This window comes from Paroedura picta, chromosome 3, assembly GCF_049243985.1.
Source record: "Paroedura picta isolate Pp20150507F chromosome 3, Ppicta_v3.0, whole genome shotgun sequence".
Taxonomy (NCBI): Eukaryota; Metazoa; Chordata; class Lepidosauria; order Squamata; family Gekkonidae; genus Paroedura; species Paroedura picta.
The window spans coordinates 104,589,546-104,612,701 of NC_135371.1; the positions used below are offsets into that span (position 1 = coordinate 104,589,546).

Below are 23,156 nucleotides of genomic sequence, written 5' to 3' on the forward strand. Positions count from 1 at the left end.
CCTTATGAAAAGGGGATGCTGGACATTTATGGTACTTTTTAGAATAAATTGTTTATTTACAAATGTGCAAGTCAAGCCAATGGGAAGGAAGCACACAATCCTAGTTTCCAGGACACATAAGTTCTGATAATCTTTGAAGCTTTTCCCTGCCAGAGAGAACGAGAGTGAGAGATACAGCCAGAGTGAGAATATGAGACAGAGAGCAAACTCTTATCCATAGCGTTCTTACCCATATTTTGCAGCTTTTTAAAAATGCAGACCTCTTAAAGTTCAAATGCCAAAACATGTTTATTTCAGCCTTTTTTGTATAAATCACTCAGATGTTTTACTTCACAGGCACACTGAGAATTGATATATTTGGGCTTCAGGGGAGCTTTTTCCATGTACCCTGCAGATGTACAGAAATACACTTTGTCCAGATGTAATTGAGATACTGGTTTCTAGTGAGTTATCAGAATAACCAAAATTTTGCCTCTGCATGGAAAACTATTTCTATATCTATCTATATGCTAGATATAGATTTCCTTATCTTTTATCTTAAAGTTCCTGTGAAGAATCACGCTCTGGTTTATGTCTGCATATTATATAAACATACCTTTAAAAGAATAAGAAAAAGTGCTTTTAGAATTTAGAAAATGATTTATTTTTACTGTTAATGCATCCACTCTACCTTACTTAACATTTTAATCATGAATTTGTTCTACTGTAGAATACTTTGAAAACACTTGTAATATTCTTTAAAAGTAAGGCATTTGCTAATGAAATGTCTGCTATGAAGCCACCATGATCTATACTTCAATCTCAGAGCCACACTAAATGTGGTTTGACCCATGGACACAAATGACCATTTTAGAGATGTACTTGGCAATTTAAAAAAGCTGTGAGGGCCTCATTCTAACTGGAACCATAGTACAGCAAGAAGAAGAAGAGTTGGTTCTTATATGCTGCTTTTCTCTATCCAAAGGAGGCTCAAAGCAGCTTACAGTCGCCTTCCCATTCCTCTCCCCACAACAGACACCCTGTGGGGTGGGCGAGGCTGAGAGAGCCCTGATATTCCTGCTCGGTCAGAACAGTTTTATCAGTGCCATGGGGAGCCCAAGGCCACCTAGCTGGCTGCATGTGGGAGAGTGCAGAATCGAATCCAACATGCCAGATTAGAAGTCTGCACTCCTAACCACTACACCAAACTGGCTCTCCATGTGATCCTGTTCTAAGAATTCCCTCCTCATTTTTATTTTATTTACCAAGAGTCTATTGTAATAACACTATCATTAGTCTTGGATCACTGAATTAAAAAAATAAAATGGGGGTGGAGAAAGGTTAAAAGAGTTGTGTGAGGTTTAGTTCCCTGTTGATATTGACTTGAAAGGGGGTTCAGAGAGGAGGCAAATGACAGTGTTTCCAGTGCAGGGAAAACAAATCAGTGCTGAATGCAACAAAATAAACTGTGTGTGTGTGTGTGGGGGGGGGGGTCATCAACATTGAATGAAATTAACATGAGCAGTAAAGAAAAGGAGATACTGGAAAGGAAAGGTGAAAGCTTTGAACTTTTTTTTTTGCTTTAATGCTTTAGTGAACAAAGTTTAGCGGGTACCATTTTGGCAGTCACCAGAGGCCTAACATTAAAATGGCAACTGAACAAAATTGACTTTTTGCAAATTGCCAAACTTAATAATCACGTGGGATAAATCCATTTGGAAGTTAGAGTGCAATCAACACAGACCGGCTATAAAAACCTGCCAAGATCATGAACAGTGTACAGTATTAAATTAGAAAATCATTGAATCATAGAGTTGGAAGGGACCTCCATAGACATATAGCCCAACTCCCTGCACAATGCAGAAACTAACAACTACCTGCCCACCCACAGTGACCCCAATTTCATGCCAGAGCGATCCCCCAACCCAAAACCTCCAAAATCCAGCCTATCCTTCACTGACTATCACACAGTGGCGATTAGCAATTCTCTGGGTATGCAAGAGACAAACACTGGCACAGTCCTTCCTGCCCACCCACTCAAAATCTGCCTAAGTTAATAAAATCAGCATTTCTGTCAGATCACTATCTAGTCTCTGTTTTAAAACTTCCAAAGAAGAAGAACCCAACACCTCCTGAGGAAGCCTGTTGCACTGAGGAACAACTCTATGACCATTTATGCACTGGGAACTTCACTGCCCCAGCTCCCGTGCAGGAGCACAAATCGGGGGCGGATGAGGTACAGAGGGTCAAATGTGAGTGCAGGAAGAGGTGGGGCAGCCTGCCACGACTAAAACTTCAGCCTGCAGCCTGGCATGAAACCTCCAGTGCATAAATGGTCTATCAGTCAGGAACTTTTTCTGGATGTTTAGCCAAAAATTCTTTTCAACCCATTGGTTCTGGTCCTACCTGTTGGGGCAACAGAAAACAACTCTGCTCCATCTTCTATATGACAGCAAGTATTTGAAGATGGTTATCATATCACCTCTCAGGTCATCTTCTCTCCAGGCTAAGCAGACCAAGCTCCCCCAACCTTTCCTCACACAACTTGGTCTACAAACCCCTCACCATCTTCATAGCCCTCTTCTGGGCATGCTCCAATTTCTCTACATCTTCAGTTGTGGTGCCAAATACTGAACACAGGACTCCAAGTGAGGTCTTATCAAAGTGTTAACATCACCCCATGAGATCTGGATGGTATGCTTCTTTTAATACAGCCCCAAATCCCATTTGCCTTTTTAGCTGCGGAGCCACACTAATGCCTCCAGATCCTTTTCACACAGACTACTGCTAAGACAAGTCTCACCCTGAATGCAGAACTTTACATTTGTCACTTGTGAAATTCATTTTAGCCCAATTTTCTAGGCTGTCAAGATATATTCTGATTCTGTCTTCTGGTGTGTAGGCTACCCCTCCCTGTTTTAATAAGCACCCCCTCTAGTCTTTCATCCAAATCATTTATAAATATGTTGAATAACACAGGACCCAAAAGTTGAATAACACAAGACCCTGAGGCACACCACTTGTCACTCTCCAAGAAGATGACAAACCATTTACAAGCATTCTTTGGGTGTGATCTGTCAACCAGTTCTCGATCCACCTAAATAACAGGATCAGTACTGCATTTTACCAACTTGTCAATAAGAATATTAACCTGAACCTTATCAAAATTCTTACTGAAATCAAGGTAAAGTATATCCACAGCATTCCTCTAAAACTACCTAGTAACTTTAACAAAAAAAGAGATAAGGTTAGTCTGACATGACTTATTCTTGAAAAACTGACAAAAACACAACCAGCACTCTGAAGTTCTTCGTTTGGGGAAACCCCCCCCAAGGCCACATAGTCTCATTTCACATGCTGCACACTGCACTGGGCAGTATCATTTGTTCCCACATCAATTAGTAGGAAGGGATATCTGTCCTTGGGCTTTAGAAGTCATTCCCCCCTTTCCTTTACATCTTTGATTCTCACGTCAGGTAGATGACATACCTCTTGAGACATGTCCGGTCAATTTCAATATTGGGCTCCCCACCCGTCCTTGTGGTCCTTTCTGTTCCGTTTCTTTCACCTAATTAATGCTAAAATGCATGAAAAAAACCTCAACTAGTTAGAAGCTACTGTGTAGCTGTGATAGAGCAACTACATTTTTTAAAACATTTGGACACCACCCTCCACATGTCACAAGTGACATTCCACCCTGATTTAGAAAAGTGTATTTTAAAAATTGTAGCTGCAGAATAAAGACACCAGAGGAAAAGGAATAAGGTGGGCATAGAATCTGAAGTCAAGATTAAAGGCTTCCTGCCCTGATAATTTTCAGTAAGATGTGTGCGCAAAATAGGCCTATGTCTATGAAATCATTGATTGTGCTCTTCCTTAGCAGACTTTGTGAGAGCTTCCTTTGAAGTAATGTACTTGTTACCTCCACTAGGAAATATTATGTAAGAGGGACTTTACAAGAGCTATCTCTGAAATATGGCAGTTCAAATATGTAAACTACAGATACTAATTTGAAGGCTGTCTCTGAAATAAAATACAAATGATGTTGGAGATCTCTGTTTAAGTTTTCCAAAACACACTGTTGCAGGATGCAATCATTGTGCTTGTGTGAGTGTGGAGGAGAGGCAGGGTGTTGATGGACAGCTACCGCAAGTCAGTAGGAATGGTAGCTATAGCTACTGAAAATGTTTGAGTTGGCAGTGCTGGGAGTTTTCATCTCCCTCTAAGGTTGGTAGAAAGTAGCTTGCTGGTCTGTTTTAAGCACTGGTAAGGGGTAAAAATTGAAGTACCAATTGTTGTACCTCTAATTTCCCCTCAGCTGGGACTTTCCGCTCTCAATTTGTGCTTCCACACAAGAGCCCAGACAGTGAAGTTTCCAGTGCGGAAATGGTCTCTGTGTAACTGTTACAGCTATTTCCTTTAAAAAAGGACAACCAGAAAACAACAACAGTAGTGGCTAATTTTAACACAGCCCACGGTGCCACGGGCGCCGCGGACTAAATAAAGCCGTAAGGGCTTAGGGGGAGGAGTTAGGGCGGGCTCTGTCCGGGATGAGGAAGGGTGCTGATTGGCCCCTTCCTCTGGACAGACCATCGGCGGGGCCAATTGGCCTTGCCGATTCCCGCCCTGCCAAAAAGGGACCAACTGCGAGTAGCGCGGCTCACAGTTGCTCCCTTGCCGGCGGCCTGACGCGGTGAGAGGCGCTTCGTGCCTCTTGCCGTGTCAGGCCGCCGGCTGGGGAGCCCCCGGCAGCCGCGCTGTGCACGACTGCCGGAGGCTCCCTTGCCTAGCGCCCGCTGTATTTTGATTACAGCGGGCGTGATTACTAGTCTACATATAAGTTCATATATCCAAATATCTAAAAATGTCTATAAACAATTGCTGTCAATATGACATTTGTTCAAAAGCTGAGAGTTCTAATGTCCTTGAACCACTGATTTTCCAGAAGTTGGACTTTCCAGAGTTATATGAGTCTTGAAGGGCACACTGTCCATTTTCATAAGGCATTTATTAGCCTCAAAAAGATTGTCAGATAGTTTAAAAGTACCTAAGGATCCTCAGAAATCCTCCATGGCAAAACAGAACTCCAGCACTATCTCACCAATGGTGGACAGTCCCAAGCCGAACTACTGTGAGACAAGTCTGTAATGTATCAGGCTGGCAAGTTACCAGAAGGCTGCAGTCACCGTCTTCTCCACTGGGATGTGCTGGCGCATGCATGATGGCTGCCATTCTATCCTCCTCCGGTAACAATTTCCATGAAGGTTCCTCAGGACATTCTGAAGTTGAGGATCTATCCAGGTGTCCAGGATGAAAATATTCCACCAGTCAGTGGTTCTCCTGTACACCCACATCTGCCTGGGGGACCAGACCTTGGAGAGGGCAAACCACCTTTGCATTGCTTCCCTGTGAGCCCTTCTTGAGTGACCCAAGGTCTGGCTCCACTGGCCACAGCCAGGGACTGCTCCATGATGCTGAGCCTTCCTCCATATCCTGAGCATCCTTTCTTGGAATACAGCTGTATCTGCCCAGATTTGAGAGAGGGTAGTACTTAATCGACAGACTAGCAGTGAGAACACAGCCAGCAATATGTTCAAGAGATTGTCCATTTTTTAATTTGCTCCCAAAATGACCCCTTGGAGTGCTACCTTGCTCCTTTATGCACATTCAGTCCATGAAAAGGCAACTGGAAAAGGCACAATGACTTGCAAGTGGGGAGGGCTGGTGAATTGTGATATACTATCACGTATTTGCATTCAGGATCCATGCCGCTATTTTGCCTGATGTGGGGAAATTCCCATTGTATTCATACCCATGGCAAACTGGGCAAAACAGGGCGATTTATAATCCAGGACTTATCCAGGCCATATTGTAGACAGCCAAGAATGGGCCTCCCATTGGCACAGCAACAATGTCGCGGGTAGATGACGCAGCAGTAGAGGGCAGTTGCATCCAGATCAGTAGTCTCAAGGATTCTCGCGATACAGCAGGATTATCAAGCAGAAGATCTTTACCAAATAAACAAAGTAAATAATCTCTGCCCAATCTGTTCTAAAAACTTGTTCAATAATAGATGGTATTATTGGATAAAGAATAGAGCATGGAAGCCCCTCCACAGGATGGATGGCTTCACTACCACATGGAAAAGACAGCGGAATGGGAAGGTGGGGGGAGAGACAAGATCAAGATGAAGCTTCAAGGAAGTTCAGCAAACAAGCAGCAGAGGAAATATAATCTAGAAATAGTCCCATTAGGAGGTCCTGGGTCGACAGAAAGTCTGTTCATGAAAAAAATACACAAAGAAATCAAATATGGTGGTGACTGGTCTTTGGCCTGTAGCTCGGGCGGCTGATGATCCGGAAACAGGGTTGCCTGGGTTGGTGGGAGGAAGGGAAATGGATAGCCATCTCCCTACCCCTAGCTACTCCAGCTGCTGCCTCACCAGGCCTCGTCAGGGCTGTTGGGTCGGAGGAGAGGGAGCTCATCAGTGCTCGCCCGTAACCCAAGCAGCCCTGCTACAGCCTCTCAAGGCCATGCCGGCCTGCTTGGGTGGGGGGAGGGTGGTAAGGCAGCAGGAAGCCCCTGCCAGCACTTGCCCCTGCCCTGAGCAGCCTTGCCGTGGCCTTGCCAGACCTCGGCTGGGCAGCCTGGGTCCGGGGGGAAGGCTTGTGTCCATTGTATCTTTCATATAATGGGCTTTTCTGCTAATAAATTCGTTACACTTTCACCCACTACATTCATTTGTGGTAGTGGAAAGTTGTTCAACTGACTTATGATTGTTCAACTAACTTATAGTGACCCTGTGAGGTTTTCAAGGCAAGAGACGTTCAAAAATAGTTTGCCATTGCCTGTGATGATCCTAATGTTTCTTGTAGGGACCCGATCCAAATACTTTCCAGGGCCAACCCTGCTTAACTTCTGAGATCTGATATGGGCCATCCTTGGCTCCGTATCAATTACCAGGCTCCATTGAAAGTATTGGCTGTCACATGCCCTTTGAGGCCTTGGACCCTCCTTTCTGTGAGACCACCTCTCACCCTATACTCCATCACAGCAGCTTTGCTTATCCAAGCAGGGTCTTCTGCAAGTGCCAACCTGCAAATGGCATAATCAGCAACTGTCCACTCCCCTGCCTTCTCTGACATTCCACCTTTTAGAGCGGTCTGCTTGAGGAGGTCAGGAAGGCTCCAATGCTTTTGCCATTCCATAAGCGATGCAAAACTGAATTATTCAAGAGGGCTTTTCTATACAGGCTTCACACTTGGATAAATTACTCGAGACTTTGATCTATAATAGTATTTATTCATGTAATTTGAATACCACCCTGAGACAGTGCAGTGAGGGGTGGTATATTTTGCATGAATAAATAAAAAATAAATAGTACCATGCATAGTTTGCTGTATTCTGGATCCTATTGTGCAACTTTGTGTCATTTAATGTGTCATGTTAACATCTTGTTTACTGCATGGACTCCCCCTATGTAATCTGCCTTGAGTGAGAAAGGTGGACTATAAATAATTTATATAAATAAAACAAATAAAATACTCTCCCTTTGTAGGCATCAGACAAGAACTGGAAATCTCTGGCTTTTCTGACCTAGAAATTGGCATTAATACCCAATATAATAGCTTTCATAGGGTTTTAATTCTGCGGGAGATATGTACAAAGCAACGCAATGACATGACAACAGAAATGAAGCTTACACTATAACTTATAACTTGCCTACTGTCTTTTTACATTCCACCTCAGCCCTCAGTTTAACTACACAGGAATCCAGTTCTTCCATAAAAGGTCCTGATGGAAAATAATTATAAAAATGGAGGGAGTCTCTCTTGATTTATTTGGTTTTCTTTCCAAATGGATGCATTCCCTCTTAGGCTACTGCATTGACTTTCTGAAGTTCTCTTTAATTAGGTTGAGTCCTTTAACTAGGATGATGTCCAGACCTTCCTCTAGGCTAGAGGTTACATCACAGGTTAACTTAATCTCATAACACAATGGGTGAAAATTAAAAGGGGAACAAAAACTCAACCTGAGAAAACAGGTCAGAAACCTGAAGATCGAGCAACAAAATAGATTAAAATCTAAATACAAGCATTTATTATAAAGTGCACACTGAGAAGATTAAAAACAACATCAAAACCAAAGAATCAGTCCGTGCAATGTTGCACGTACAGTCTCAATCATTCCACATGGTATGACCATAGCATTTCAACCCTCATTTCTTCATCAGTAGTCAAACAAAATGCACAATATTACAATAAGACCTTGTTGGTGGCATCTATCTGTAACTGCTTAGGGAGTGGTATACATAATTGCTTAAGGGCTAAGTGGGCAGAGAGTGGGCAGGACCCTTACAGGACAGACCAGAGTTCCAGCCAGTCAGGAGGTGCAAAGTGCCTCTGCCCCCCCCCCCGCCCCCTCCCAAACACACAGGTATGCTTGGCAGGCCCTGAAGATCTCCCTGAATTACAAGAGCTCCAGTCAGGTCCATTCCCTTGGGGGAAATGGCTGCTTTGGGTGGTGGATTCTCCGACCCCATCCCCTTGCTGAAGTCTGTCCCCAAATCGCCTTCAACCCATGTCCCAGATCTCCAGGAGTTGGCACCTACAGCCCTGGTAATGTAGTGGTGATGGGGTAATGCTTACCCTCGCTCCATGCCTCCATTTCTTAGCAGGAGCCATTCCTCTTCTGTGCCCTTCTCCCTGCCATCTAAGTGCCAAGCATGTCTTTACTTGGCTGCCCCATTGTCCAGGCAAAAAGGAGGCTTCCAGCAAAAGGTTCCGCTGAGCCCACTGAGGGTTAGCAGGAACTGGTGTTGAGGGTTAGCAGGAACTGCCAAGAGGGAAGTGGTATGAAGAGCCCCGGGGAGAGGCGAGGAAGCGGCTTCAGCTGTGGCCGGTAGTGCTGGCATGCCCAGCCCAGAGCAGTCCTCCGGGTCCCGCCCAGGCCACTTTCCCCGTTGCCCAGCAATGCCGCCCTCCCCGTCATGGCAGATGGGCCTGGCTCCACCCCTTGGCTGGCTGGCTCTCATAGCTAATTCAGGAGGCTGCACGGGGAAGGTAGTGGCAGCAGTGGCGTCCATCTTGCCTGTGCTGCGGCTAGCGATGAGCAGCTCAAAGCCCAGGATGTCAGTGCCAGGAGCCTCGGGGCCACTGAGCTGGCTGTGTGGGTGGAGCAGCTCCGGGGATGCCACTATGGCACCGCCGCCACCACTGCCACAAACTTTCCTGCCCCGGACGGAGGCAGTGCTGCTGGCGCTGGAAGTTATCTGGCCCAACCATGTCCTGGGGCTCAGCCGCATTGCAGAGAGTGAGTAGCAGCTGCCAGGAATGGGTCCCTCCTCTTCAGGGGAGGCCATGTTCACCCCGCCTCAAGGCCAAGGCAAGGGGCTCACGACTCTCCTTCATGCCCGTAGTCACTGCGCTCCGAAGGGTCCCCCGCTGTGAGGACTTGGGTGCTTTCCTCTCTATGCACACAGGATGAGAGCCTCAGTCCTACCCATGCCCGTTTTTTTCTCCTCCCATCTGCCGCCGCCCAGACCCATGATCCTGAGGGGCTCCTGTCCCTTTTCTGCTTGGCATAATGCACCCAACTCTGGACCCACGCGTTCAGTTTCCCACGAGCACCCCTCCCCTCAAAGCCTTTCTCTTTTTGTTTGGATAAGCAGAAAGGGCCACAGCCAGCCCCGAGAACTTATTTGACCACAATAAGTTCAGCTGTAGCTTCCCAGCTTCAGCTTCTGTTTCTAATTGCTGAGCATCCTTTTGAGACCCAAGCAAACTCCTATATAAGCATGGTGAACTTGGAGTACTTCTCTTTTGAGGCTGTTTAATTCCTAGGTATCTCCCAGATAAAGAGTTGCCTTATGCAGCAAACCACCCCCCCCCCTAACTTTTTAGGACTGAAGTGTGGTCTGTGCATTTTGTTTTTGCTGAAAATAAGTGTTTTTACTTAAATGAAGTAGTTTGACTTTAGTCTCTGGATTTTGGAATCTGGGCTCTGGATTTCTGAATCTGGACATCCCAGCATATTAAAATTCCTTTTCCGTAGTTTGCAAACTGGCTATAAACCAAAATTAAGAATCCCACTTTCCACATTCCCAAAAAAACCTGCATTCAGACCTGGCAAGCAAAAGCACACAGACCCAAAAGCACACCTAGCCCCAAAAGCACACCTTACAAGTACAACGGGCTTTAAATCTAGTCCATACAAAAATTGTGATCCACACTTCTGACAACATGCTGAGGGTTCCAAGGATTCCGATTGATGGTATCTCCCCTCCCTCAAGGCCAACTGTTGGGGGCATTTCCCACGGCTTAAAAATAGCACAATGGTAGCTGATTGAAAACGCTACTAATTTGCCATAACGCACGACGTCGTAAACAATCTGCAACAATCCTGAAACCGAACCGCCAAAAGCGCTTCGTTGTAGCGCTTCTAGGGGAATCCAGAAAACTGGATTCACCCTCCGGATAGCGATACACTCCTGCAACCAATCTGCAACACTAGCGCAAAAGACCTGTGCGTTACCATTGTTGCGGGTTCTTCAAAGTCCCTCCTCCCGAGCCTGTCCTCCAAACTTCCGGCGAACTGTTCGCCATTTTTTTTTTCTCCGAGCGAGCGGGGATCTACGAGGCAACGGGACAGCGACTGGCTTTCAAGCACGATCACTTTCGGAAATTCTGCCCGGACACCACAAGAGTTTTTCACAAGCACAGTGGCACACACCGTCACGTTCCCAAAATTTGCCCAAAGCTTAAAACCCCGTCTACCATCGGCCAGTCCTAGCGGAGTCAACGTACAGGGAGCATTTTAAAAAATTTTCCTCTGAGCGTGCCAACGAACGTTCGCCGCTCGCAGTCTCCTGCTTAGCTTACAGGGGTTCAATAGACATGATTCGTGGTGATATCATGAGGGGCGGCTTATGTGTAGTGGGTCTTTGTGTGGTTCCCGGTGCGTGCTTGTGCTTGGGTGCGGACAACCCCTTCCATTGGCGGCTAGACCTCCGGCAAGCGGAGTCGCCGTCCCCCGTTCATTTTAAAAAACATTCCTCTGAGCGTGCCAACGAACGTACGCCAGTAACATGTCATGTTTGGTTGATTTATGCTGTGGCTGGTGAATATTATTGGGGAACTGCCGAGTACTGCCGCACTTGCTCTCGGTTGAACACCGGCATGCGTTTGTGTAATGGCGGACATTTTCCTAAAATGGCTCCCGCTGCATGTTCAAACTGCTCTTCTCGCGTGTAAACGAATACGCGCATGCGTTAAGTCAAACAACAAGGGCGCCAATCTGGCCATTAGGAGCAGATCCTGTTCCCGCGCGAGGAGTTTTGAACGTGACATGTGACCTGATGTGGCCAATGTGCGTGTCCCCTGCTGCCCTCCACCAATCAGGAGCCGGCTAGTCCCTTTGTCTTTGTGTGCGGGAAGGTATATGATCCGTTGCACCCTGCACCTCCCACCACCATTTTGCTCAGCTACTAGCGAAAGCAACATGGAATCGTCTTCTCAAGCCTCGTCCGTCCCTGCAACCGGCCGTGGCCCTACTTGGAGGGACGCGGAGATCAGGGACCTGATCGGGATTTTCTCGGAGGAGAAAATCCAGGACGCGTTCCAGTCCTCCCACAGGAATAGGGAGGTTTTTGAACAAGTGGCTATTAAGATGCGCGCCCTGGGCCACAACAGGACCGGCCTTGAATGCCGGTCGAAGACCAAGACAATGAGGGCAGAGTACATGCGTGCCGTGAACCATAATAAGGGTTCCGGCAACGAAAAGGTTACCTGCCCCTACTTCGAGGAGCAGCGCCAGCTGTACGGGGACGGGGAAGGATCCGGCAGGCCGAAGCGCGTCGGCCGGAGCCTTAAGGTGGTTCGGAAGCCGGCTGCCCCGGTCGAGGAACCACCCGCTGAGGAGGATCCCGGCGAGGGAACCTCGTCCAGCTTTCGCCCTCCACCCCCCGTCCAGCAACGAGCCGCGGAATCGGTAACGCTGGACCTGATCGCCATCGCTCCTGGGGAGCAAGAGGAGGCTCCTGAGCAAACGCCCCTTGCCTCCGGTAAGTGATTTTCTTTTTATTTTATATTTCCTTTTGAGCAAATGTGTGTTCTGACGTTTGGGCATCGTTTTCTCGTGTGTTCGTTGCAACGCATAAGATGGTAGGCTGTGGAGTGCTTGCTGTGGTTACTATTTGAAACGGTTTTAATTTTATAATTTTATAATTTAATTTTTAAAAGATTTTAAAAGAAGGTAGGCTGTGGAGTGCTTGCTGTGGTTACTATTTGAAACGGTTTTAATGTTATAATTTAATTTTAATTTTTAAAAGATTTAATAAGATGGTTGGCTGTGGAGTGCTTGATGTGGTTAGTATTTTAAACGGTCATGTTTAACCCACAGCCCCAAAATATTTGCTGCATGCCTCGCCCATAGGCCTTCTGCAGTACTTTGGCTCACTACTTTGGGAGCTTGCTTTGTGGTTCATGGTGTATGCTTGCTCATTTTTCACTATTTTCTGCTCTTGTCCACAGAGACACAGTTGCCAGGGACGGGGCCCCTAGAGTCTCCAGCAGCACCTGACGTGGATAGTGATTCGGGGGCATCAACTAACATTGGTAAGTATTAGTAAAAATAGGGGGGGGGCTGTTTTAACTGCTTTGTGCTTTTCTGTTTGTGCAGGGCAGCAGCACTGCTAAGAGAAAGAAGAGAGTCCCTCTGCGTTGCTGGTGTAGGCTTTGAAGCTGGCTTTGCCACCCTTTGGTCCTAGATCTTTTTTTTTCCCTTTTTTTGCAGATTTCATACCCGGAACACAGGAGGAGGAACAGCCTGGGGTGCTTGGACCTCCTGCCCGGCGCAGGCGGATACAGATTCAAGATGGTGAGCGTGCATGACCTGTTCCTTTCGAGCCATAGCTGCAGGACAATGTCGCTAGGCACTAACCATGTGCTCCCTTTTAATTGTTGAGAGTCCTGCTGTGAAAGTAGGCAAAAGTAAAAGCACAACATGGGCAAACAAACAATAGCCATGTGCTCACCGGGGATTGTTTAAATTCTTGGCAGGAAAACACGGGGACAAAAAAGGACACCATGTCCACCATGGTGTGTTTTGACTTTTTTGATGTTACTAACAGTTTTGTTTCTCATTTTTTGCCAACAGAGGTTCTTTCAGATGAGGAGGAGGAACCACCCCTGCCTCCAGGCAGCCCACCACCTAGAGGTGCGCTCCCAGCAGAGGAGAGGCTTACGAGGGAACGCGGCAGGCTGAGGCGCGTCTCAGTCTTGACAAGCGTGGGAGAGAGGCTCCTTGAGCACTGCTATGAGGAGTCACGGCGTGCCGCGGCCGCTGACCAAGCCATGCTCACACTCATTGCCCAGGAGGGGAGAAAATTGAGGGCAGTCCTTAGAGAGACAAACCAAATCCTACGCGAAGGCGTGGAGGAGGTGCGACTGATAAGGAGACTCATGGAGAGGGCAGTAGCGGTCATGGAAAGGGCCTACCCTCCACAAATCGCCCCCCCACCACCACCCACACCAACACCACCACTTCCAGCACCCACCCCACCAACTCCCTCTCAGAATGCCTCCACCCAAACAAGAAGGAGGACTATTCTCGGAAAGAGAAAAATTAAACCAGCAGACAAGTACTCCCCCTCCTAGTTTTGCCCACTTTTTCTATTTCATGTTATCTGTGTTTTGTTGTTTGTTGAATAAAGTTTATATTTTTGACTCTGTCTCTGTGTACCCTACTGTAGAATCTGCAAGGCTGAAAGCGGCCTCTCTAGTGATTGTGTATATTGTGGTACTGCTGTGTGGGTTGGAGGTTGGAGGGGTGTTAGTTCAAGGAGTTTTAGGAGTGTGGTGTGGGGTTAAATATGTGCGAGTTTAAGAAGTCACACTGGAGTCTTGTTATAAAATTTGCAATAACATTTTATTTTAAACAACATTTTAACAGGGGAAAAACATTAGGGAATGAAACTTGGAGCCCCACCAGCACCACCACCCCCCACCCCCCTGGAAAACCTATTTTTTTTAACAAAGGTATACATTTAACAGGGGAAAAACATTAGGGAATGAAACTTGGAGCCCCCCCCCCAACCCCTACCCCAAAACACAAACAGGAAACAAAACTCAGTTCCCACCGCTCCCCTCCCCAGCCCCTTCCATCGCCCTAACTCTCCTGCACAGCCGTCCCACGGTCCCCCTAACTTTGCGCCGGAAGAGCTCTTCGTCCTCCTTCTTCTTAACTGTGGGGAGGGAGAAAAAGTACACATTAGTACCACACATATTTTCAAATTTCTTTAGTTTACATGCATACACTTTTAAGTGGCCTTAGCCACAGTGTGAGATGAGTTGGGCAGTGGGGAACATAACCTACGTTCTTCCGCCTCCCTCTGTTGCCTGTGCTGCTCAATCTCCCCTTTCAGCTCTGCCACTTGAGCCTCCAGGGAAGTAACTCTGGCCTCCATGGCACGCAGCCTTGCCTCCACAGTTTCAGCTATAGAAATCAAACAAAGAATTTAATAACACTTCAAATGGGAGCATCACAGCAGGCTCCCATATGGCTCCATGGGGGTACACACACATGGGTCTCCCGCACAGGCATAAAACTCTCACCTGCAGCCTGTCCCGAGGTGGAAGGTCCCTCTTCCTCCCCCTCCTCACGCTCAGGTGCTGTTGCCAGCTTGGATGGTGATTGTGTGGCTGGGCAAAGAAAAAGACAAATCATAATTAAAAGCACACAAAACAGAGATGAAACACAGCAGGTAGACACACCACAGTTAGAGTCTAAGCGCATAACCAAAGTGGTTCTACAGTACTGGCTGGCTAAGTCTGAGGGGGTTGACAGCATCTAAATACTTTCTCGAATTTCATTGGGGACAGTAGGGGAAAGAGGCAGCTAGTCATTCCATGCATGTTTAAGGGCAAAACACAACGAGGGCAGCACTCACCCATATGCCTCCTCATGTCCAGGGGGGGCTTCCCAGCCTTCTCCCATATTTTAACCATCTGGTCGTGGAAGACCGTCCTCCCACTTGGCTGCGGGATCCCCCCCCACTGTTCCAGACTGTTTAGGAAGTCCAGCTTAAGGCGCTTGAATTTTGTCCGGACCTGCTCCCAGGTCCGGACGTAGCCCCTCTCCCTCAGCTTTGAAGCCAACACCAGGTAGGCACCCTTGGTGTGGCAATGGGTGCTGGCCATTAGGCGGCCAACACTTTTTGATTGTAGCACAAGCTCCAGAAGTGCCTCAGCCTCGGCGCGCTGCCAGAAGGAGCCCTTCCGTGGCTTCGGCATCTTCGGAATGACGGTTAGGGAACGAACGTGCGTTGCTCCGATCGACCACCCCGTTTTTTAAATGTATCAAAGCTGCCCACCAATAAAATTATTCCTTGGAACATGAGTGGATTGATCCTCCGGTTTGACAGGGGTCGCCAATACTTCCTGGCTACCCGCCTCCCCGAACTTTCCCCATTCAGCGCTTCCGTATTGTGTTTGTCAATTTCAGTGGGGAGTTAGCATTTAGGGCTGTCAAAGTGCTTTTGGACCAGAGAATCCCCGTTTTTTTGCTGGCAAAGTACACAAACCGCACAAGACAAGGTTAAACAAAGAACACAAAACTTTATTCAACAACAGAGTAGGAAAAACAATTAAACACGCCTCCTGTTTCTGTAGATGTGGGTGGCTATGGCGTCCCGAACCTTGCACCCCTCAGCATATATCCTTTTTCTCCTTGCTTCAGGGATGTCCTGTGTATCCTGAAGGACTACAGGTTCAGGTTCGTCCTCAGGGAAGGGGATGTTATGTCCCTTGTCCTCGCATATGTTGTGCAAAATCACACATGCGATTATCAGCGGAGTCACATTGTCAATATGTACATGGAGTCGTGACATTAAACAACGGAACCGTGACTTCAAACGTCCAAAGGCACGCTCCACTACATTCCTTGCCCGGGAGTGACTGAGGTTGTAGTGGCTCTGCACGTCCGTCCTTGGCCGCTTGTAGGGAGTCATGAGCCAGCGTCGTAATGGGTAGGCTCCGTCCCCGAGCACCAACGGCGGCACACGCACGCCCTCAATGGTGGCGGTGGGGTTTCCTGGAACAAAGACCCCTTCGTCCATGGCTTTCCTGAGGTTGGATTCCCTGAAAACAAGGGCATCATGCCTCCTGCCACTCCACCCCACCTCGGCATCGATAAACCGGCCGGAGAAGTCCACTGTTCCTTGCAGGAGAACAGAGCAAAAGTCCTTCCTGTTCCCGTACTCTTTTATGCTTCCCCCGGGGGCACGGATAGGGATGTGGCTTCCATCGACGGCCGCAAAACAATGCGGGAATCCAAGCCTGGCAAACCCGTCCATACTCTGGAATAAGGGAAAGAAAAGAATATAAGCCATGGCATGTCAGCGTGGGGTGTATCGCGTCTTCGTTGCTGACCTGTCAAACAAGAAAAAAAATTTAAAGGGCAAAGGGGATAGAATGACACTCACCGCTCCAAGCCGGTCTCCGAGGCACACGACTTTGCTGAACAATTCCGCCTCCATGGCGAGGCAGAACTCCTTAAGGATATCGCCAACCGTAGTGACTCCGAGTCCGAATTGCTGGGCTACTGTCCGGAAGTACTGAGGGGTGGCCAAGTACCACAATGCGGCAGCCACCCTTTTTTCAACTGGAACGGGGCGCCGCATGCCAGTGACTTGCCTCTCCATGCGTCCACGTAGAGCCTCCACGAGTTCAAAAAATGTCCCCCTCGACATCCTGAAGTTGGCAATCCAGTGGTCATCATCCCAGCGAGTCCACACAAAATTCTCCCACCAGTCAGAGGATCGTTCGTCCACCCAGAACTGTCTGGGGAACCGGACCTCTGCCAGAGCTTGCCAGCGTTTCTTGGCCGCCATGGTTACCCTTACAGAACGTCTTCTGCTGCTGGTCAGCGTTCCGGCCACCCGTTCTCGGTACTCCGCGATAGCAGACGTCCGACGCGACAAGGCGATATTCATGCGCTGGACCACCGCGAGCATGTAAGCCAGCAATTGAAAAATAAGCCTCTCCATTGCAACGTTGACCTGTGCTGCGGGCAGTAGGCTACGCAAACAAAAGAGTGAGGCCGACCGCGTGTCTGCCCAGGTGCATATAAGCAGGTAACCTGTGGGCGTGTACTGTGGGCGGGGATTAACCAATCAAACATGTCAATGCATCTGGTTCCTAGAAAACAATAGAAAACACGTTCCAAGGGCGCCAATGATTGGACGATAACGCGTTGCTACGGGGTTTCCTGGGTTTTTTAAAAAAAAAGGGAACCCCGACAAGTTCGGCTTCAGGGTCGAGGTCAAAGGTGTGCCTGCAGTTTGATTGACGGGCACGGGAGGCCAGAAGCGCTAAAAAGGGACCTCCTTTGTAGCGATAAGACGGAGAACCGGAAGCCTGTGGGTTACGAAAGTGGCGAGAAGTGAAAGTGCCAAATTCCGCAAAAACCGCAGCTGTGCGTTACGGGCACGGCTAGTTACATTTCGCTACTTGAAATAGCGCTTTCACAAACGGCAACCAAATAGCAACTTTGAGCTCTGTGCGAAATGGCCCTTGTTCTTGCTCAGGAGCCTCGAACAGCCCCTAACTGAGGCAAGGTACGTGTTTCTGAGAGCAACGCAGGGGAGTCTTGTGGGCATCCATGTACTTTCCTTTTGAGTGGGGAAAGCTTTCCCCTTCTGCCAGAAGAGTGACATATGAGAACCAATTCTTCTTCTTCTGCCTAACAGTTGGCTGACAGACAGCCCACAGAAAAGCCTCTTCTCAGAATACTGCTGTGGCCAGCGTCTCTGCTGGATAAAAGACACAGCCAAGCCACGTGTATTTCTTCTCCATGACTCCCTGTAGATTTAAGGCCTACCACATAGGATTGTTGTACAGATGAAACTGGATTGCAGAGAAGAGTTAAGGTTGCCAGATTGGTGTAGGTTTATGTTCTGGAATTCTACACTACCAAGATGTGCATAAACCTGACTAGGGTCAAGACTGTTGTGCACAGAGAGACCCCCTGTTAGGGTTGTCAGCTTCCAAGTAAGGCACTAAACCCAAACCAAACTAGAGGTGGGCACGAACCCGGAAAATTGAAGTTTGTTGGATCTGTGGGGGGTCGCAGGTCAGACATCACAAATTCCAAACTCCAAACTTGTGTTTGTGAACCTTTGGGTTCGATTGAGTTTGTTAACTTAGCTGTTTCCTGCGGCGTTATACATGTGAAATTCACTGTGGAACCCCCTGACTGTATTGGCTCATTGTGGACATGGTTTCTGGGTCTTGTCCAGTGTCCACCCTTTGGCCCTGGGAGGTGGTCATCCACCCACCTGTGTTCCCATGTCATTGTTTGGGAGTGGAGAATGGTTTGTTAAGGACTTAACTGACTTCTTCGTAAGGCACTTTGGGTTAGGTGATATATTGAAGTCAGGCACCACAGCAAGTGTAGGGTGGGTGGAAAACTTTACAATGACATCCTTTCCAACGACCAAAGATAAGCCTTGGTGACCTATCACATGCAAGCATGTGATTCAGGGGATGTTAAATTTGTTTTTTTTTGGAGGTGGAAAATGAAACTTCTAGCTCTTTTCATCTTGGGTTGTCAATAACTGCAACACACTACTGGGCCAATAGTGCAGGACGGTGAGGAGTAGGATGATGAAGTTGTCAATTGAAACTGCTCTGTTAGTGGTGGTTGCTGCATTTTTTCTGGCATGATCACAGAGGCCAAAATGCCGAACACCCTAAACCAGGGGTCCCCAACCTGAGGCCCATGGGCTGCATGCAGTCCCTGACCTCTTTATGTGTGGCCCTCCAACTTGCTTGTCTGCTGCTATCACCCTCAGGGCATTTCCCCTCAGACCCATACTGTTCTTCCTGCCTCAAGCGGCACCATCTACTGCTGTTTACCCTGGTTCACCCTTTAACATTTTTCAGATGGAGCTAATTGATTTGCAAGCCAGTGATCATCTCAGAGACATTTACAAAAAAAATAGTCTGTTAGATTTCTATTCTGGTCTACCTGATCTATTTATCATCCTAAAGAAATTTGCTGCAGGCATGTTCATAGTCTTTGGCACCACATAGATACGCGAACAAAGATTTTCCAAGACGAAAATTGTGAAATCGAAGTGTAGGTCAAACAAGGCTTACAGATGAACATTTATATGACATTTTAAGATTGTCTGTCACAAACCTTGACTTGGACATCAATGCCTTGGCTAACAGAAAACAGCCACAACAATCACACTGACTGGGTAAGCATGTGTAGCTTAATAAAAAGATTCCACAGCAAAATATTGTCTCAAAATTGATTGCATTAAACATTTCTTCATTCACCTTTGAATGTTTACTTTTGATCTAAATAAGTAGATTAATTATTTTGTTACATTTTGGTTTAAGATGTGGCCCTCTTTAGGCATTGGGCACACTAATGCAGCTCCCATGTGCCAAAAGGTTGGGACCCCTGCCCTAAACTATTCCTGTTCCATACAGGAAACGTAGACAAAAATGCCCCTAGCAGGGGGACAAAAGATGGGGAATGGGTTGTGCGGCTGAAGGCAAGATGTGTACTGGAATGCTTGCTATCCTTGGAAATTGATTGATCGGCATGTAGGATAAAATTAAAGGCTTTGGCTATTGTTAGAACAACTTATATGGGCCTCATGTCTGATTATGTAATGTTTTATACAAATGTGTTTACGCTAATTGACAGCTTTGTGGCTACCTTGTCCTTTTAGGTGTTGTGCTCATATTCTAGTACATAGGTTTCGCGTACTTCTTTCGAAGAAGACTAGGGGCAAAATTCATTTGCGGATTGGAGACAGAGAGACAGTCATTGCAATGGACTTTGTATCTGGAACTTGGTTTTTTTTACTATGGTTATTTGGGTGCCATTCCATGGCAAAACCCAACTTATTTATGAAGTCTGAGGAGTCAGTTTTGTTACAATTATTTGTGAAATGTGGTTTGGGGAATGTTTCACAACTCTACAAACTATGTGGCATCACTGCTCCTAATATATTCTCCCAACACAGTGTTTTGTTCTGTTTTTGTGCAACTGTGTACTTTCGTTGTTCTTTTTCCTTTTGCACAAGGAAATGTAGATAAGGAATTATGGAATGTAGATAAGGAAGAAACCTTCATTAGGTAACACCCACCAGGGTCTTTTGCCTGTGGTCACCCTGCACAAGTGCAATGTCCTAATGTTACTGCTGCCACCTTAGCCACCTGGAAGGGTGATGGAGCCTCAACACAGACTTACCTTTCCTACTTTGGGGCCCAGGCAAACAACTGTCTGGCCCAGTCCTGGCTCTGTGGCAAAGCAGAACTCCAGAACTATTTCTCCTACTGTTGACACACCAACCCTGAACTGGTGAGAGATGCGGCAGTATGGGTTCCCATTGGCCAGGTACCACAAGGCCACAGTGATCCTCTTATTGACTGGGATTGGGCATGCATGTTGGTGGCCTGTTTCTCCAGCCTTCCTCGAATCAAGGACACAAGCTCTTGAAATGTGTTGCATGCCATCTGGAAATTCTGCAGGCAATGGTCATCACTCAAAACTGAGATGACATAGTTTTCCCATCAGTCTGTGCTCCGCTGATTTGTCCAGACTGTCCTTAGGAAGCAGATCACAGTCAGGAGAAACTACAGGCACCCTGCTGCATACCTTCATCCCAGATACGTCCTGAGCCCTGGAAGCATGCCTGTGGCCTGCTATTACCTGCACGCGTCTTCTCCGTAACAGGGAACTAACAAACTTGGAGCAGCCTTCAATCACACTCCTAACAATCATACCAATCAGGTGGATGACCATAGCCAACTGTGTCACGATGGCCCTTAACACCCTCTGCTAGACCATTCTGCTCCCAAGTCACAAGCTGCAAATCACTATCCTGCACTCCCCTCATTCCACTGTTATGTTTGGCATCTATATACTGTATTTCAGGTGACTACACATTATTTTGCTTATTCCTACAGCAGCCCTGTAACACGACCATTGACTGTAACCTGCCATGAGCCAGCCACGGGAAATAAATCCAATTTTAAAAAAATATAATCTCCAGAAATGCTGGGGGAAAAGTTGCACTTTGCCAGTTTCCAGGGTAAATCCTAGTGCCTCACGGTTGCTGGTATTCTTGCAAAGAATGTTCTGCCAGGTATTTCTCATGTTCTTTATTAAGAGTGCGTATCCAGATCAGCAAACATACCTACGGTGAAAACATCCTCCTGAATACCTCCTCTTATTTGTAAAGCCACTATGAGTTTCTGGCTGCTAAGGGATTTGATTCAGGGACACTCTGGCTCTCAGCTTGCAGAATGAGATATTTCCAAGATATTTTCTTTTTAACCAAAGGAAGATTTTTGGGAGAAGGGGAAATGCAAGAACACTTCTTCTTTTTCCTTCTGTTTTCCCGTAGGAAATCACTTCCTGTGGATGGCAGAGCAGGAGGAAAGCAGCTGAAGGTAAATAAACTTTCTCAGAACTCTTCTACTGCCTTGCAAACATACAATGGAGAAAGTTTCTAACCTGCCACCGATGCTGCTTACCAGAAGGCAGACTACAGATAAGGGGGATGGATCAACACTGATATTTTTCTCTAGTCACACCATATGCCAACGACATGCTTACAGCAGTTATCTCTCCGCCGCACTACACTCACATGATACAAGCACCTGCAGCTCAAGCTGCTGACATTGCATGTGCAGCTGACTGCCTGTTCAGTTTTTTAAAAAAAAATGTGTATGCTAACAGTGGAAGAGTGGCTGAAAAGTGCTTTAACATATGTGTATGCATTCTAAGAGACTGAGTTGTTATTCGATTTTTACTAGAAGACAAACTTCCCATTGTAACAGAGAAGGTGGCTGAATTTCTGGCCAGTTCTGCAAGATAAAATTTGTACCTGCATGGAATAACTTGTCTCTTATATTCCTTTAGGATGGTGCCTGTATAATAATTTTCCCTCTAGTTTATTTTATTAGCAACTAACTTTCAATTCTTATTTTAAATGTCCTGTAAATTTTTCATTAATTTTAATTCCTATTCAAGCCAGGAAGGCTTGCAGATTGTGCTTTGGTGTTGGTGGTGGTGCATTCTGGATAGCTGTCACCTTGTACTTGGTCAGGTGGACTTCAGAGGTGTTGATCAGGAACCTGAGGAACTCCACTGAAGGAACACAGATTACATTTTTCTAGCTTCACCTTCAGCCTGGCTGTGTTGAGACTGCAAGACCTCTTGCAGGTGTTTAGAGAGCTCCTTCCTGCAAGCAAAACATCGTCAAAAAAGGGATTCACCCCTGGAATCCACTTGAGGAGATCTTCCACAAGATTCTGGAAGATTTCCAGTGCAACGCTGACACCAAAGTCAAGGCTCTTGACCTTGAATGCCCCCTGGTGGGTGACGATCATTTGGGCCTCATCTGCCAGTTGTGGGGAAGCTTGGGCTAGGTTGAGTTTGACAAATACCTTACCCCCGACTAGAGGTGCCAAAAGGTGGCTGATAACAGGCACCAGATAAGAGTGCTCTTGCAGTGCCTTGTTAAGCATGTATTTGTAGTCCGTGTAGATGCAGATGTCCCCACTTGGCTTGATGGGGGTAACAACTAGGGTTTGCCAACATGCATTAGGCACTGGCTTTAGGATGTTCCGTGCCAAAAGCTTGTCTAGTTCTGCATCAATGTGTGGCTTTAACATGAAGAGAATTCTCCTGGCCTTGAGGTGGATGGGCGCCACCTGGGGTTAAGGGCCAGGGAGAAAGGCAGATTGGTGTAGTGGCTGAGCAAGCTGTCAAACTGCAGAGAACTTGCTGTAGAAATCCTCTAATGATGGGCATATGGGCCTGGAGGCTATGGGTTCATGGAAAGAATGCCAGGCTACTGGACAAACAAACAACTCTTTATTGGTGATCTCACCAGGGGATATATGATGTAGTAGGTGACAACAAGAACAAAGAATCCACCCCCCCCCAGAAAACCCCAACATATATACATATGGCAGCCAAGGGATCTCCCACAACTGCACATGATTGGCTAGATCAAACTGATTGGATCCAGCAGATGGGATCTTTTTGCAGTGCATTGGATGGCTTTGTGTCTGCCTCAATCCTGCCTCGGACCTCAAGCTCGACCCTTGGTCTATCCACGTATACAACAGGGAGGATGTAACAATAGA

The 23,156-nt window shown here is 47.0% G+C and overlaps 2 protein-coding genes and 1 long non-coding RNA gene across 3 annotated transcripts; 1 reads left to right on the forward strand and 2 right to left on the reverse strand.

Moving 5' to 3' along the window:
- Window positions 1-10,289: 10,289 nt before the first annotated feature.
- Window positions 10,290-13,703, forward strand: LOC143832524 (uncharacterized). The gene is made up of 4 exons (XM_077327064.1): window positions 10,290-12,040; window positions 12,510-12,593; window positions 12,772-12,855; window positions 13,135-13,703. Exons 1-4 carry the CDS (start codon window positions 11,419-11,421, stop codon window positions 13,632-13,634), a joined length of 1,290 nt encoding a protein of 429 aa, XP_077183179.1. The 5' UTR covers window positions 10,290-11,418; the 3' UTR covers window positions 13,635-13,703.
- A 367-nt stretch (window positions 13,704-14,070) lies between these two features.
- Window positions 14,071-15,626, reverse strand: LOC143832525 (uncharacterized). Its single transcript, XR_013229292.1, has 3 exons — window positions 14,592-15,626; window positions 14,353-14,472; window positions 14,071-14,221 (listed from the first exon to the last, which is right to left on the reverse strand). It is a non-coding gene; the product is annotated as an uncharacterized LOC143832525 (long non-coding RNA).
- Window positions 15,627-16,130: 504 nt separating this feature from the next.
- On the reverse strand, window positions 16,131-17,462 carry LOC143831194 (uncharacterized). The gene is made up of 3 exons (XM_077324260.1): window positions 16,460-17,462; window positions 16,190-16,333; window positions 16,131-16,139 (listed from the first exon to the last, which is right to left on the reverse strand). Exons 1-3 carry the CDS (start codon window positions 17,021-17,023, stop codon window positions 16,131-16,133), a joined length of 717 nt encoding a protein of 238 aa, XP_077180375.1. The 5' UTR covers window positions 17,024-17,462.
- Between the last annotated feature and the right edge of the window lie 5,694 nt (window positions 17,463-23,156).

Bases quoted from the DNA above. Each gene is read 5' to 3' on its own strand.
- LOC143832524 (XM_077327064.1), top strand. From the start codon at position 11,419: ATGATCCGTTGCACCCTGCACCTCCCACCACCATTTTGCTCAGCTACT. The intron at 12,041-12,509 runs GTAAGTGATTTT...TCTTGTCCACAG, and splicing joins GCAAACGCCCCTTGCCTCCG to AGACACAGTTGCCAGGGACG. The intron at 12,856-13,134 runs GTGAGCGTGCAT...TTTTGCCAACAG, and splicing joins GCGGATACAGATTCAAGATG to AGGTTCTTTCAGATGAGGAG.
- LOC143831194 (XM_077324260.1), bottom strand. From the start codon at position 17,023: ATGGAGAGGCTTATTTTTCAATTGCTGGCTTACATGCTCGCGGTGGTC. The intron at 16,334-16,459 runs GTGAGTGTCATT...CCCTTATTCCAG, and splicing joins TCGGAGACCGGCTTGGAGCG to AGTATGGACGGGTTTGCCAG.